Below are 14464 nucleotides of genomic sequence, written 5' to 3' on the forward strand. Positions count from 1 at the left end.
CCGGAAGTCTGGAATTGAGGCTTAGTCCGGCACCAGGTTTGTTTTGATTTTGCATTGCTAGCTTCTCTTGGAATCTTGGCTGTTATAAATTAAATGTTATCCGCATATTCTGAAGTACACTTGGGGCTGCCACTTTAAAGCTTCAGTTTTCCCGTTATCTTTGGCATATGCGTTTTTTGGTTGTTTTTTTTTTTTTCATCATCGTTGAAGAGATTTTGTTATTTCATCTGTTCTTATTTTTTAAGATAGATATGTTTCTGGTTAAATGACATTAAGAGAGATCAAAAAACAACTGGCCATTTGCACATGTGGCATGTCGATTGATTGCAAATCGATTACATGATAGTCCAGTTCCTGAGATCACATCGCATGAGCTTTTCAGAAACTTTTGTTTCCCATATCAACAACAGATATATCAATGAATAAGATGGCTGAAAGCATCAGGTTGAACTTTAGCTGCTTTAGAGTAAACAAAGCCAGAGAAGCCTCATCTGTAGTCTGTTAACTTTGATCAACTTCTAACTGAAAATCTTGGCAAATAACTAATTCTGGACACGTAGTTTAAGATAGAAAATCAGTCATATTTCACCATCCATGTTAACCATACTCATGCTGTTAACAGTTTAACCCACTTTGGCTGCTGGAGCTACACAACAAAGATCTGGCTGTCAGTGACACACACAGCATGAATGCTTGCTGTGTTTAGTGTTGTGCAGTTTATTTGATATTGATGCCCTGCTGTCATGTGGGGCACCTCTAAAACCTGACTGCTGTCACACTCGATGACCTTTACTCAAACACACACACATACACACACACAAACACACAAAGTACAAGTGCAAACAGTGCTCTGTCAGGACTCCTGGCATGGATTCTTTATATCTAATTAGACTCTTATGTAAGTGTGTTTGGGCGTGTGTGTAAAGCAAACTATCTGTCTGCATGTATTAGTGAGTGATTCATTTACTGCCTGTCTAACCCAGCTCTCTCCTCCCAACGATGGATTGGATAAGTGTGTGTGTGTGAGTCTGGATTAAGTCTGAGCTCTTGTCGATGTCAGTGATGAAAAGTCAGCTGTGGCGAGCACAGTTCTTAAATCTGCATGTCTGTGTCTGCAGCAGCGTACCCGAAACCACCTTCGACCTTCACGGAGACGTCCACAGTGGAGCTGCTCTGCCTACCAGCAAGGTAACACACACACAATATTTGATATTTACTGTATTTATATTCTATTCAGCATTGGCACATGTTGCTGTGTTAAAAATACTTTACTTGCCAAAGTTGGGATGCATGCTGGATTGGTATTGGTGCCAGAACTGACCTTATTGAGTTTGGACCAAAAGAAGAAATTGCTGGCATTGGATTTTCAAGCTGGGGTTTGGTATTGGGCGAGAAAAAGTGGACTGATACATCTCTGATTGTAAAATAAATCAATCCCTCTCTGTTCCACGCACCACCCTAAAAAGGAAAATAACACAAGACACCTTGATCAGATTTGGTGCAGGACATCCGTGATCCACGTAGGCTGATTTTAGTTGTTGTATGTTTGGTACTGAATTGTGTCCGCTGCTTGACACTGTGTGTTCTGTGTGTGCAGAGCTCAGGAAAGCTGGAGATGGAGAGAGGGATGGTGAAACCCATGATCAGAGGAGAGCAGCAGCAGGACAGCAGGTCAGAAACACACTCTCCTCATCGTCCTCGCGCTTCCTGTCCTCTTCTCCTATGTCCTCATTTTTAATCCTGTCTCGTCTGGTCCTCTCGCTTGCTTCGTGTTCCCTCAGTCTTCCCTCCTCATGCGGCGTTATCTTCAGTTCTCATGGTGTCCTTTTTGTCTTGTCAGGTCTCAGGACATCCCAGCGGACAGAGCAGAGTTGACTCTGCCAGCTGGCATCGAGTTCAGAGACAACTGTGAGTATCAGTGCGTCTCTTTCCGCCCCTCTCCATTCCCCTCGCTGTGTTAGTGAAACAGTCAATAGCTGGAAACTATTGAACCCTCCTCATTGTCCTTAGAATGCGCTGGACTGATTAGCAGCAGCAGTCGCATTCAATAAATATCTCATAGGAGAGAGAACAGAGAGAAAACACACATCTGGTCTCTTCCTCTGCATTACATAATGTCATATTTGGCAGAAAATCAGCTGGATCAAAGCCTACAAGCTTTGTTTCCTCTAATTGCATCAAGATAACAGTTAATTGACGATTGTTTAGAGATGATAAAAGGGAGCAGAAGAAGAAGATGATAAAGATGAGAAATATAGAAAACATCTAGTTTTGGACAGAGAGAACACACAACCTGGAAGGAAATAGGTTGTCTGGTATCTGGGCTCTCATGTATCAGATCACAGGAAATGGACTGATGTTCTGCTTGTGCTTTATATTATAACTTGTCTGTTTCCAGTATCACCCGTTCAGCTGTAGCTTTAGTACATTTGATACTGATTAGTCAGTTCATCCTCACTGCGTTTGTACTGTAAATTTTTTTTGCTGACGTTTTTATTGGCCAATAAAAAGACAGAAAATGTCTTCTCCTCCTTCCTGTCTGACCGGATGATGAAAAATCCTAACTTAGTAGCAGCCAATGGTTTGGTCAGATCACACAGAGTTTGACTCACATGTGTTTCCCCCCTGATTAGGTGAAAACAGGGAAGGGTTAATATCAAAGATTGACAAGCTAGTTGTGATGTCTTTTCCCTTTACTCGATAAATTTAATTAGAATAGGTTGGTTTCAGTTGTTAAAATGTTTGTAAATTAGTTCCATGTGGCCATAAAAAGCGACTTTTTCTGACACATGATGTTTCCCACACTTTATTTGCAGCTCAGATCTCTTCTAGCTGTTTGCTTTGTCTTCCTAACACTTCTGTTTATTGACTTTCCCGCACTCGGCCTTAGGCGTGTCTGTCTGTCTGTGCGTGTGTGTGATGAGTATATATTTGACATAATGTGAGATCATCTGTTTTACCAGCCGAAGGAGGATTTTGATTGGTCACAGAATTCGGTTGGAGATTCCCGTACCCACAATGCAGCAGGGGAAACCATATGTTCTAAGAGGCAGGCAGAGTTTGGGACAAATCTGGATGCTGCCTGTGCTGTCATAGGGGGAGTTATCGCAGAGCAGCTGCAAGCAGTTTGTTTCTTTCGAGCTGAACTCAAAGAAACTGATACCACAGTCTGGCTCAGAGTGGTTTTATTGGTGCTTCTGTGACAAGCCGACCACCAAAGTGAATTATACAAACTGCTTGTCGCAGCTCAACAAGCCAGTCGGTGTCAGCGATCTTTGGTGTGATAAATGAAGTATAATGCAGTCTAATTTCATGTGTATTGTGGAACTTCTCAAGTGCAAGTGGCAGTAGTTTTCAGAAAGTAGAGAAGTAACAGAACAGTAGTTGTAACAGCATTAGTGGTGGGAAGCGTGTTGTTTGAGAATGAGATATAATCCAGCAAGTTTGAGTATTGATTCATGATTTTGAGGGATTATTAGACACAAAATGACAAGAATCTCCAAATCCACGATTTTCTTCAGATGAGAAAAAAATGTAAATCACTATGAAGCACTATGAAGGTAGATTAGATTAGGTTGATTTTTTTTCTTTTTTGTTGTCTCGGCGTTTTGTGGTTTGAAGATCTGATTCTTTCCATCCAGCTGAAGACACCTTCCTGTCAGCCATCATCAACTACACCAACAGCTCCACGGTTCACTTCAAACTCTCACCCACTTATGTCCTGTACATGGCCTGCCGCTATGTCCTGTCGCCATCTTACCGGCCCGACATGTCGCCGTCTGAGAGGACGCACAAGGTCATCGCCATCGTCAACAAGATGGTGAGCATGATGGAGGGAGTCATCCAGGTCAGTACCACCACCTTACGCTACCGCTCCACTGGCTTTTTATCGTCTGTACTGTCATACTGAACACGATCTTGTTGAATAATTTGTGCTGCTGTCAGTTTGGCCGCACTCCTTCATAACGCTGCTGTTCCAAACTTACATCCCTGCGTGAGAGATGTTTGAAATGTACAATGTTAAGTTTAATTCCTCCCCATTTACCGCATTCTTACAAACTACTACACTTGTGTACTTGTAAGTGTTTGTTTTTCACAGCCTTTTCTTCACGGTTACTTCTGTTATTCCAGCCTGTGCTTTTGTCTCACGTCCGTCTGCCTGTCGGTGTTGAACGCTCGTGTTGTCACGCCTGCTCCGAGGCAACACAGTCCATACTAACCACAGCTAGCGTGGTGCTGCTGCTGATCAGCCGAGCTACAGATCGTTCTAAAGTTTTGAATACTGGTGCTGTTCTGAGTTTTGAGGCAATGATCTTAAACCCTGAACACACACATTTCACAGGAAAAACTGGCGAAATTGGGTGTGATGACAAATTTTGTATCTTAATCTCCTCTCTTACAGTTTTGAATACACTTTGTTTGCTGTGTAAAAAGAGTTAAAGCTCGATACCCAGCCCCATTTAACATAGTGTTTCCTGACAGCATTAGCATGAAGTCTAATGTTGGGGAGGAGGGGGGAATCACACACACACTTTAGGTATTTGTGAAGGCCTTCCTTACTAAGGCTCAGTAAAACTCAAATGACATTTCTGCTTTTATTAGTGCCATTCACCTTTATTTGTTTTGCTCGCAGCCAGCTATTCATTGCCGTTGGTATGCAGTGAAGTTATGAAAGAAAACACAAGTCTCTCTCTCTCTCACACACACACACACACACACACACGCACACACAATGGATTGTAAGACTTAATCTATTTCAGTCTGTGCGTAGTAGGATTTCACTTTTATAGTTTCGGGGAAATATCTTTAGCTTCTGAGGAATTTGGGAACGTTCAACCTTCCTAAATCTGATAGGCTTATAATCTGCAACAGTGGGTTCGTGTCCTGTGTGGGCATTTTTCTATGACCACGTTTTAAGCAGACACTTAACTAACAGTAGTGTTGCTGTTGGAGCATGTCTGGGATATTGAGAACCTGGAAACTAAATCTGGAGTCTGCATGAGTATGACCTGCTTTACTGTGTTGATTTGTGGAGACAGACTTGTCTTCCTCTGGTGTCTCATGTCCCGTATGTTAAATGCCTTAACTGCATTACTTTATGTGTTTCACTAAAGTGATAACCCGTGGCCTTTTTAAACCTGAGCATGTGTTTTTGTAGACCAAGTGTTCCATCTTGAACGAGGTCAACCCGGACCGCTTCTGTTTTGCACCATTTTTGTCGTTTTGCACACTCAGAACACATTTCCCATAAACTCCACTGCTCGTTTCCACAAAGAGGGTGTTAACCTCTCGAAAACAGGAAAGTAAAGCCAAATTTCCCACATTTCTTCCTGTTTTCTGCTGTAGAGCAAACAGATTTCTCATCGACTTGACTGTGATGCACACTGTGTGATGAAGTGCAGAGCCTGACTTTATTCTTGTGGTTGTCAATGTGAAGTTAAAATATGAATGAGCTTTAGTTTATGAAAGTATGTCTCTCGAACTCGCTCTAAACCTGTACAATGTTGATGTGAAACTTCAGAAAAAGAGACTTTGTGTGGTCTTAAATCAAGTTAGATTTCATTTCATCAGTTCATTTTTGAAAGTATAGCAGCGCTGTTGTTGATTGCTTGTTTCGGTGATAAAAATGAAATCAAAGCCAGCATTCCAGAGATCTCTAAAAGCCTTAACCTGAACTTGATAACTTTCAGACACCCTAAAAGGTTTTGTTGACCAGATGTGGTTTTCAGTTGACCTCCCTCACTTAAGCTCTTTAACTGATTCAAGGTGGCTTTACATTGTAAACCATGAGCACGTGTGTGTCAAAGTTTATGTGTGTGTGTCTTACATGGCTGTGTCCATACTGTAGCTGTTGACGTGTTTTCTCTCTGTCCTGTGAACGTGTCCTCCTCCTCCTCCTCTTCCTCCTCCTCTTCCTCCCCCTCCTCCTCCTTCCATCCAGGAGATTCCTGAAGGGGATCAGGTAGGATAGCACAATGGCACACCATGATACGGCTGCTACAGACTCGTCTACCTCCCTACCTCACTCTTTCTCTCTCTCCTTCTGTCTCTCTCTTTGTCTTGGTGTGGGCGACATGGATAAAATATGCCAAGTAGGTTCACTGATATCAAAAATAAATGTTAGTTGCAGCCCTACACATAGAAAACATCACAAAACACCAGTTGGAAATGCAAATGCGCCAGGTCAAAATGACAACAGGATATTTTTCAAAGCAGAAATTATGTTTTGAATAATACTTAAAAGAAAAATAAAAAATCTAAATATGTAAAAATTCTAGCAATATGCAAACATTTTCATTGGATGACAGATGACTTGGATAATAATGTTAACAACATCATTTCACCAATGACATGACTTTTGATTTTCTTTGTGTTTTAAACACGAAGTCCTGGTGACTCAGTAATCGGTGATCATCCAAACCTTGTCGACTGATTCCTGTTAGTCTTTTTTCTGATATTTGCAGAAGCACTTGAAGGCAGCGTAAACCACACTGAGCTTCCTGGTTACAGGACAAAAGCTGTTGTTGTATAGTTTTCATCTGTCATAAGTTCAGATGTCTGAAGGCAGATCTGAACCATGTTAACCTTTTTTTTAATGTAAAATCATGTCGCTCGCCCTCATCAACCTCTTGGCCACCTTCTCTGCCTCTCAGCTCATCTGTACATCCTACTCTTCTCTCTTTATTGCTCTCTGTCTGCTTTTTTGACCAGCCCTTCATTGTTGCTGCTGCTTCTTTTTCTCCGTTCTAACAGATATGTTAAATAAAGCCATAATAACGCGTCCTCCCACAGCTGGAAAACTAAGCAACAACAGCAACATCAACCCAACTAATTCCATTCAGCTTCCTGGACCTGCCTGGTACTAAAAAACCAAAAAACTAAATAAAAAACCAAAAACAGAGTGAAACCAAAGCAACCACTCTTTCCCCATCATTGCTCCATCATTAATTCTGGCATCCATTTTGTGTGACATCACGTCTTGCTTCCTACTCAGCAGTGTGGATGAGAGACGAGTCGCGCCGCTCCTGCCTCCTCCAACCTCCCCTGCTTCATTTGTCTGTTTGGAATTTCATACGTTCAACCACCCGTCTGTGTTTTAAACGTTTTGTCGTCACATCTCATGTTGGATTGCACTTGGCTCCATCTCTCATTCTCTGGCTGTTCTGAATGAAGGGTTTTGTTTTCTTTTTTTTCCTTGTTTGTTTTGTTTAATTTGTGTTACGTTTTTCAAGGCTGGGATAGATGAGTGCTGGAGAGCGATCTTCGCACGTTCCTCCCTCTCTGACTTGGGACATCTGGGACATTAACCAATCAGCTCCTCAGACCCCGAGCTCCGCCCTCCCTGTTGATCTCAGGACTCGAAGGCTGTCCTTCAGACTGTAGACTCACATGTGGAGCAGATACTGAGCGTTGGCAAAAATGTCATTGCATGTGCTCAGTGCTGGCTGTTTGAGATAATTATGCCATTAATTATGCTCCGATATTATTATCCTGGTTTAGTGTGTTGCTCCCTCTGCAAGCTGTTTGGCTGATGAGTGACTTTAAAGGCTTTGGTTACTTTAAGAGTTACAAAACCCTCAGAATGTGTTTCTAGAGCCTTTATATTGCAATTTAAAATGCTGAATTTTCATAGGCTAAAGAAATACTGTATTTTGGTATAATACCCCATTTGTTTTCTCACTAAGAGATGGACGAGATGATCGATACTGCTGTTAGGGCCGTATGCAGCTGGAGTCAGCTGTTAAGTCAGCTAAGCTGAGCTTGTTAGTTTAAAAACTAGAAATGGAGCAACTGTTTGTCATGTTAAATCTGACTATCTGATATGCACTTGAAGTCACTGCTTTTCACGCCGCATCATGCTGTGACACCACCTTGCAGTTACAGTCTTGCTAGGCCATGCTAAGCTAAATTAACTGACTGCTGATTTATATTTAATGAACAGACATGAGAATAGTAACTCCTGGCAAGAAAAGTGACGTGAATGAAAAGATATCAGAAATGTACCAAGGACAGATCATTTTGCACATTGCTCATCAAGAAACATTTCAATTTGACCTCAGTTGACCCCTGTATATCATCGTGATCTATTGTCAATGAACTGACTTTGAGTCACTTGTTGATCCTGCTGCTTGCAGTGTGAACACATCCAGTCCATAATGTAAGTCTACAGTCTGAACACTGTTGTTAAAATGTACATCCAACTGGTTGGAGGAGGAAGCTGCGTCTGGTGACCTGATAAATAGAGTTGTCTGAGAGGGGAATCAAGTGGTCACTAATGTCTCTGTGAGGGGAAACTCTTAATGTCGATTCTGTAAGACTGGCTTTGAGAAGACATGAAGAAATCAAGCACAGAAGACACTCCGATTGAGCCTCTTCTCTGAAGTGACAGTGATGACCACTCTTCCTCCCTGCACAGGGTTGGCTGAGAGGGAGGGAGGGGTGGGCGGGTGGGGCATGAGTCTATCCCTAAAGTAACAACTGCTCCTTCTGGCTGCCACTCAAACAGAAACCCCTTTACTACCTTCATTTTAACGCTCCAGTCTGTCCTTCGTCCCTCTGCTCTAACAACTTCCTCCGTATGTGTTTTTTTTCCTTTGTGTGTGGCTGTGATTGGTACGTTACAGAAGCAGAAGAACATCGCAGGAGCGCTGGCTTTCTGGATGGCCAACGCCTCAGAGCTGCTCAACTTCATCAAGCAGGACCGAGACCTGAACCGCATCACGCTGGATGCCCAGGACATCCTCGCCCATCTGGTTCAGATGGCTTTCAAGTCAGTGTGTGTGTGTGGTTGTGTGAATGTGTGGGGCTGGTGTCCTGGAACATCCTGGCAGTTTTGTAGATGTATTCCAGTCAGGAAGAGTCAGGGAATTTGATTGAGTCTTCTGAGAAAGGCAGGAAATATGTTAAATGAGCTGAAAACCCAAATTAAGTTTATTTTTGTGATCTTACAAATGAATCAAGAGCAAAAGCACAACATTAACCACCGTATCACAACAAGGAAACCTCGGTGGAAACTCATTGATGTCCATGTGTTGTTGTCCAAGTTTTTGTCTTTAATAAGCCCTAATGTGTGGATGCAGGTACCTGGTCCACTGTCTCCAGGCTGATCTGAACAACTACATGCCTGCCTTCCTGGATGACCCTGAGGAACATAATCCACAGAGACCCAAGATCGGTAATATACAAACACACGCAAAGAGATGCCGCACCCAAGCGACCTTCTCGAGCAGCCGTTCCCATCTTTTTTGGTTTAAGACCCCTTTAAATGAAGGTGTGTCTACTTAAGATTGTACATATCAGATTTGTTTGGAGAGGTTAAACTTTCAAATATATCACAAAGAAAATATATTTTTTTACTGAAGTAATTATTTCCTGATCCCTTGGCTTATTTTGCACTGCCTTGGGAGAGAAACAGTCCAGTGCCTAACCCTGCCTTCGAGGCAAAATTTGTAATATCTGGCCAAACCTCTGTGACATGAACACTCATATCAGTGGCTTTGCACATGTTTTAAACTTTGGATTCCTGCCTTGTGAAATGGCAATAGCTCTGGCGTGAAGGGGGCGAGAGAGAGTGGTTTTCAGCCTCACATGTCTCTGCTTTAAATGTTTTTATTATGAAACATGCCAGTGACACATAGCTGTGCATTTTAAGTCTTCCAATCACAGGCTATTTCAGCTGGCCGTACTCTCATAAAACTAAATTAATGGTTGGCAGCGTTTTAAAAATTCTTTCAGCCTGCCGTTGAGCATACAGTTTGTTTGATCCCCTAAACATCCAAAGTATTGATGCTTCCTTTATTTTCTAAAACTGAATCTCCTGAGGACAGATGCGAGTTACGTCTCTTGCTCCTTGTCTTTGCAGAGGACGTCCTGCACACCCTGACGGGGGCGATGTCGTTACTGCGGCGGTGTCGGGTCAATGCCGCCCTCACCATTCAGCTCTTCTCGCAGCTCTTCCACTTCATCAACATGTGGCTCTTCAACAAGCTGGTGACAGATGCAGATTCGGGCCTGTGCTGTCACTACTGGGGGGCCATCCTGCGGCAGCAGCTCAGCCACATCGAGGCCTGGGCGGAGAAACAGGGTCTGGAGCTCGCTGCCGACTGCCACCTCAGTCGCATTGTACAGGTAAGAGTGTTTTCATTTGATGAAGGTTTTACTGTTTGTGGTGTTTGACGAGTTGTTTCAGCAAGAACAAATGGAAATTCACTTTCTGTTGAGTCTTGTTTTGAACAGATTTAGCTGGTGCAGCTGTCTCCCTGTATAAGCAAGCAGGCCGACAGCTGTCGTCAGATTCTGATTATCGTATTGTTCAATTTTAATTGGTGCATGGAAACACAACACCGCCTCGCCTTTTCAGATCTGTGAGTCTTTTATGTTAAAGAACATTTGGAAGCCAGTTTTCATGCTGGTGTGGGTGGATTCAAGGTTTCGAAGGTTTATTTGATACATGCACAAATAGATCTGCAACTGACAGTTATTTTCCTTACATATTTCTCTTATAGTCCATAAAATGCCACAAAGTGTTACAATTTCCCAGAGCCAAAAGTATTGTCTTCACATTGTTTCTTTTTGATAACAACAGGATACAAAGATACGAAAGATTAAAAAAACAAATCTTAAGTGTGTGTGTGTGTTCGTGTTCTCCAGGCCACCACCCTGCTGACCATGGACAAATACTCCATGCAAGATGTGCAGAACATCCACAACACCTGCTTTAAGCTCAACTCTCTGCAGCTCCACGCCCTCATGACCAACTACCATTGTGCTCCTGACGAGCCTTACATCCCACCTGTAAGACAATTGCACCGACCTGAGATGTGTAGCATCTTTTGTAAAAGCCATGTTTATACCTGGAGCTTTAGGTGTAACAAAGCAGCCTGTGAGCCTTTTCAGGCTGTCTGACGTGTGCTGCTTCTGTTTGCGCACAGGAGCTGATAGACCATGTGGTGGCGGTGGCTGAAAACACAGCAGATGAACTGGCGAGGAGTGATGGGAGAGAGGTTCAGCTGGTGGAGGATCCAGACCTCCAGCTGCCCTTCCTCCTTCCTGAGGACGGCTACTCCTGCGATGTGGTGCGCAGCCTCCCCAACGGGCTGCAGGACTTCCTGGAGCCGCTGCTGCAGAGAGGTGAGGTCGCCCCGAAGCAGACGGAGATTTAGGAATCAAAAGAATGAATAATGTTTTATGCCTTAAAACATGTCTGGGTGGGACCTTCAGCACTTTACATGTTTAAATATTTCAGGATGGACGCTTTTGTTTAATTTGAGCTCCATCTGCTTTTAGTCTGGTTTTTTTTTCTTTAAATTTGCATCATGCATTAGCAAACAACTGGACTAGAAGTTTTTATTTGTGTGTTTACCTCACAGTTGTTTCAGGGAGGAGAGCAGCTCGCTCTGTTCCAGAGGTTGTGTTTTCTACACACAGAATTAAAACCATGACTTGACTGTGCACGTGTGTTTCCTGTACCAGGTTTTTGTAGGTTAGTACCTCACCCTCGTTCGCCTGGTACCTGGACCGTTCACTTTGAAGGAGCCGACTGCGACAGCCACTTCTCTGCTGCAGACAATTCTGAGATGGTAGGACATTAAGACACAGACACATCTCTCCCTCTGAGTGTGTGTGTGTGTGTGTGTGTGTGTCAGTGCCGTGGGTCGTACCAGGTGAAGTTTGTGCCGCAGAGCAGTTGGAGCAGGTTAAGTAAGGCTGACTCAGAGAATCTGTGGAGACTGAAGTGTAGCGTGGATCTGACAGCTCAGACAGCACACAGTGAGGACACAAAGTCTTGGTGCCACAGAAATGGTGGCAGAGTTTTTGAACGCAGTGGTGTAGCTTAAGGACACTGCTTTGAATTTGCTGCTCTGAGGTGGCTGTTCTTTGACTGAGTCTATTTGCAAGGGAGTGAAGATAAACTTACATTCACATTTCAAATCTAAATATAGTTTGTCAGGATGTATGCATACAATGAGTTTATGCACTGCAACTTTAAATTAATGAAAGGAAACAAACTTGAATGGATTCAGTTAATAACAGGGCCCATTTAGTAGCTCTTAATAACTTTCCTTCTTATATGAAATATCAATATCAAATTATGAGAAGCTTGTAATTGTGATGTTAAAGCTAAATGTTGCTCTCATGAAGAATTTGACAGTGATGTATTTTAAAGTTCTAGATACTCTGATATAAAGCACATAAATTACTTAACCTAATGGTCTGCATCAGTGTTATATAAGCTCCCCTCAGTTGCTCCTGTCAACCCTCTTCTGACTAAGATCATCTCCCCACCCTGCTGGGTAATTCAGGTGTACATCTTACTGGATTTACTGGGTTTAAGGGAGTTCCAGTAGTGAGGACGTGACGAAATGAAAACATGGATCGGTTTTCAGGTGAATTCAGGTCTAAAAAAGGTAAAATTCCTCAATGGAAACTGTGCCGTAGACAACAAGACGGCACAACTGGCATAGTTTGACCAGTTTTGGGAAAGTTTAAAGTTCCTTTGATTTGTGTCCAGAGGGATGTGTGTGTGTGTGTGTGTGTGTGTGTGTGATTGCTTGCATCTATGTGAGTGTGAGAGAGAGAGAGAGAGATGCCTGCATCATGTCGAGGCTACAGTCATGAAACACTAGAGCAGGGATAAACAGACCAATTACAGAGGAAGTGGCTGTGTGTGTGTGTTGCAATGAAAAGAATGAAAAGAGGTCTATCATTTACTGCTTCAGGCTCACTAACTAACTTCTGTAGTGTGATTGGTGTTGATTAAATTGTGTGTGTGTGTGTGTGTGTGTCTGTGAAGGTTGTTATGAAAAGTAAATTGCTCCTTCTGAAGTCACTGTAATCATTGCCCTTCAACTGTGAGACCACACACACACACACACACACACACACACACACACACACAGAGTGATTAATGGTGTGTGTTCATGCAGACTGGAGGGGATGGGGGCTCCTGCAGCTCTCTGAAGTCTTGCAGTTCTACTGTGTGTCCTCTGGATACGATGTAAAGTGTTTACATATTTTTCATGTGGTCAACATTGCACGCAGAACATTAAGAATATGAATGTTATTCGGTAGGATTGTGTTTGACAAATTCTTCGTTTCAAAAACAAAGTTGTCGTGCCAGCTCAATTTTTAATTATTGGTGGAGATGCTTGCTTTGTGTGAGCAGGAAGACACTTTTTAAAAGTGTTTGTGGAGGACACCAGGATCCAGAGCAACGTGCTTTAGTACCCACACTTAAGTTTTGCAAGAAGTCATGTGGTTGTTTATAATGTTGTAACTGTTTCCATTGATTTCATTGGTGTGTGGGGGTAAACACAATAGTCAGTCGTTAGGGCTGTGACGGCTTTCTCAGTGTGTTGATCGGACAGCAGTTATTAGGGTTAACTACCATTTAAGTTCTGTAATTATACTCATTAAAACAACCCCTAAAGCTGCGTGTTTATTGAAACTGACTGAGAGAGGGAACGTATTCACTATTTGGGCCACTTGATGGTAGTGTTTTAGTTATTTTTTTTGTCATAATGCACACACCCCTCACGTGCCATGTTTTCATGTGGTTGGGGTACCAGCACGGTAAAGATAGAGTTAGTGTTAAAAGTCTGATCTTTGAATTAAGAGACTTCTGTGCTTTCCGTCCAGCTCATGGTCGCTGTCTCTTCCTGTACAATTCCTCCCTGCAGAATTAAAACTGACTTTTGGACAAAAAACAAAAAAACAAAAGGTCAAAAATTGTCCAAATCTTTATGTAGACCTGCTTTCATGCAGCACAAATTTAGTAGTCGCTGAAGGCATGAAGCTGCTTTACAGTAAAAGCCTTACATAAGTCGGCCTGTAGAAAGCTTTAACAGAAGCTTAAAGGATAAGTACACATTTTTTTAAAAAAAAAACGTCTCATCTTGAAACAATTCTGGTATGTCCATATGGACACTGAAAGGTTATTGTTTGCTGCTGGACTGTGACTTTTGCTCCCCATCAGTTGGAAAGAAATCGCTTTAGGAAGGGATTTCTGTGTGGTCCAGCCGAAACACTGAGAGCAGCTTTCAGTGTTCATGTCGTTATGTCAGTCTTGAAGGGCCTAAAAACATGTGCACTTACCCTTTAACTACCTCTCAGCAGTGTTAGCCGATTGTTGATGGACATTAAGGGCAGCACACAGAAGAATTTGGTCTCAACTTTTATTACTTTTCCGTTACTGGTTGTCATGGCTGTCATTGCAGTGTAGTCATTATAGCTGTTTGGTAGTTGTTCTGCAGTTGTCGTAGTCGTTTCGTTTGGCATCGGCTAGCGCACACACAAAAACACACACTATGATGGAGGCATGCTTTTGTATAAGTCTGATACAAGCCTTTGTCAGAATGTGATGTGGGAAACCTCGGTAGCTCTGTCTTTCTTTGGTTTTGTCTTTCTCCCCACCCAGCCACCCAGCCCTGCTCAAATGAGCCTGCTGTGTCTACGTGTGTGTGTG

The 14464-nt window shown here is 42.7% G+C and overlaps 1 protein-coding gene across 9 annotated transcripts in view; it reads left to right on the forward strand.

Annotated features, from left to right (window-relative positions):
- Window positions 1-14464, forward strand: part of afdna (afadin, adherens junction formation factor a) — a 91601-nt gene that overhangs the window by 37063 nt on the left and 40074 nt on the right. For 6 of the 9 annotated variants that reach the window (XM_046372453.1, XM_046372456.1, XM_046372454.1 and 3 more), the window contains 11 exons: window positions 1119-1188; window positions 1598-1671; window positions 1841-1908; window positions 3642-3847; window positions 5942-5962; window positions 8625-8770; window positions 9081-9175; window positions 9863-10128; window positions 10651-10794; window positions 10932-11130; window positions 11473-11579. In XM_046372453.1, coding sequence (XP_046228409.1) covers window positions 1119-1188; window positions 1598-1671; window positions 1841-1908; window positions 3642-3847; window positions 5942-5962; window positions 8625-8770; window positions 9081-9175; window positions 9863-10128; window positions 10651-10794; window positions 10932-11130; window positions 11473-11579 — 1396 coding nt within the window. The remainder of the gene's footprint in view (window positions 1-1118; window positions 1189-1597; window positions 1672-1840; window positions 1909-3641; window positions 3848-5941; window positions 5963-8624; window positions 8771-9080; window positions 9176-9862; window positions 10129-10650; window positions 10795-10931; window positions 11131-11472; window positions 11580-14464) is intronic. The other 3 variants (XM_046372455.1, XM_046372460.1, XM_046372461.1) reach the window with 1 other exon arrangement.

Source organism: Scatophagus argus, chromosome 19 (assembly GCF_020382885.2).
Source record: "Scatophagus argus isolate fScaArg1 chromosome 19, fScaArg1.pri, whole genome shotgun sequence".
Classification (NCBI taxonomy): domain Eukaryota; kingdom Metazoa; phylum Chordata; class Actinopteri; family Scatophagidae; genus Scatophagus; species Scatophagus argus.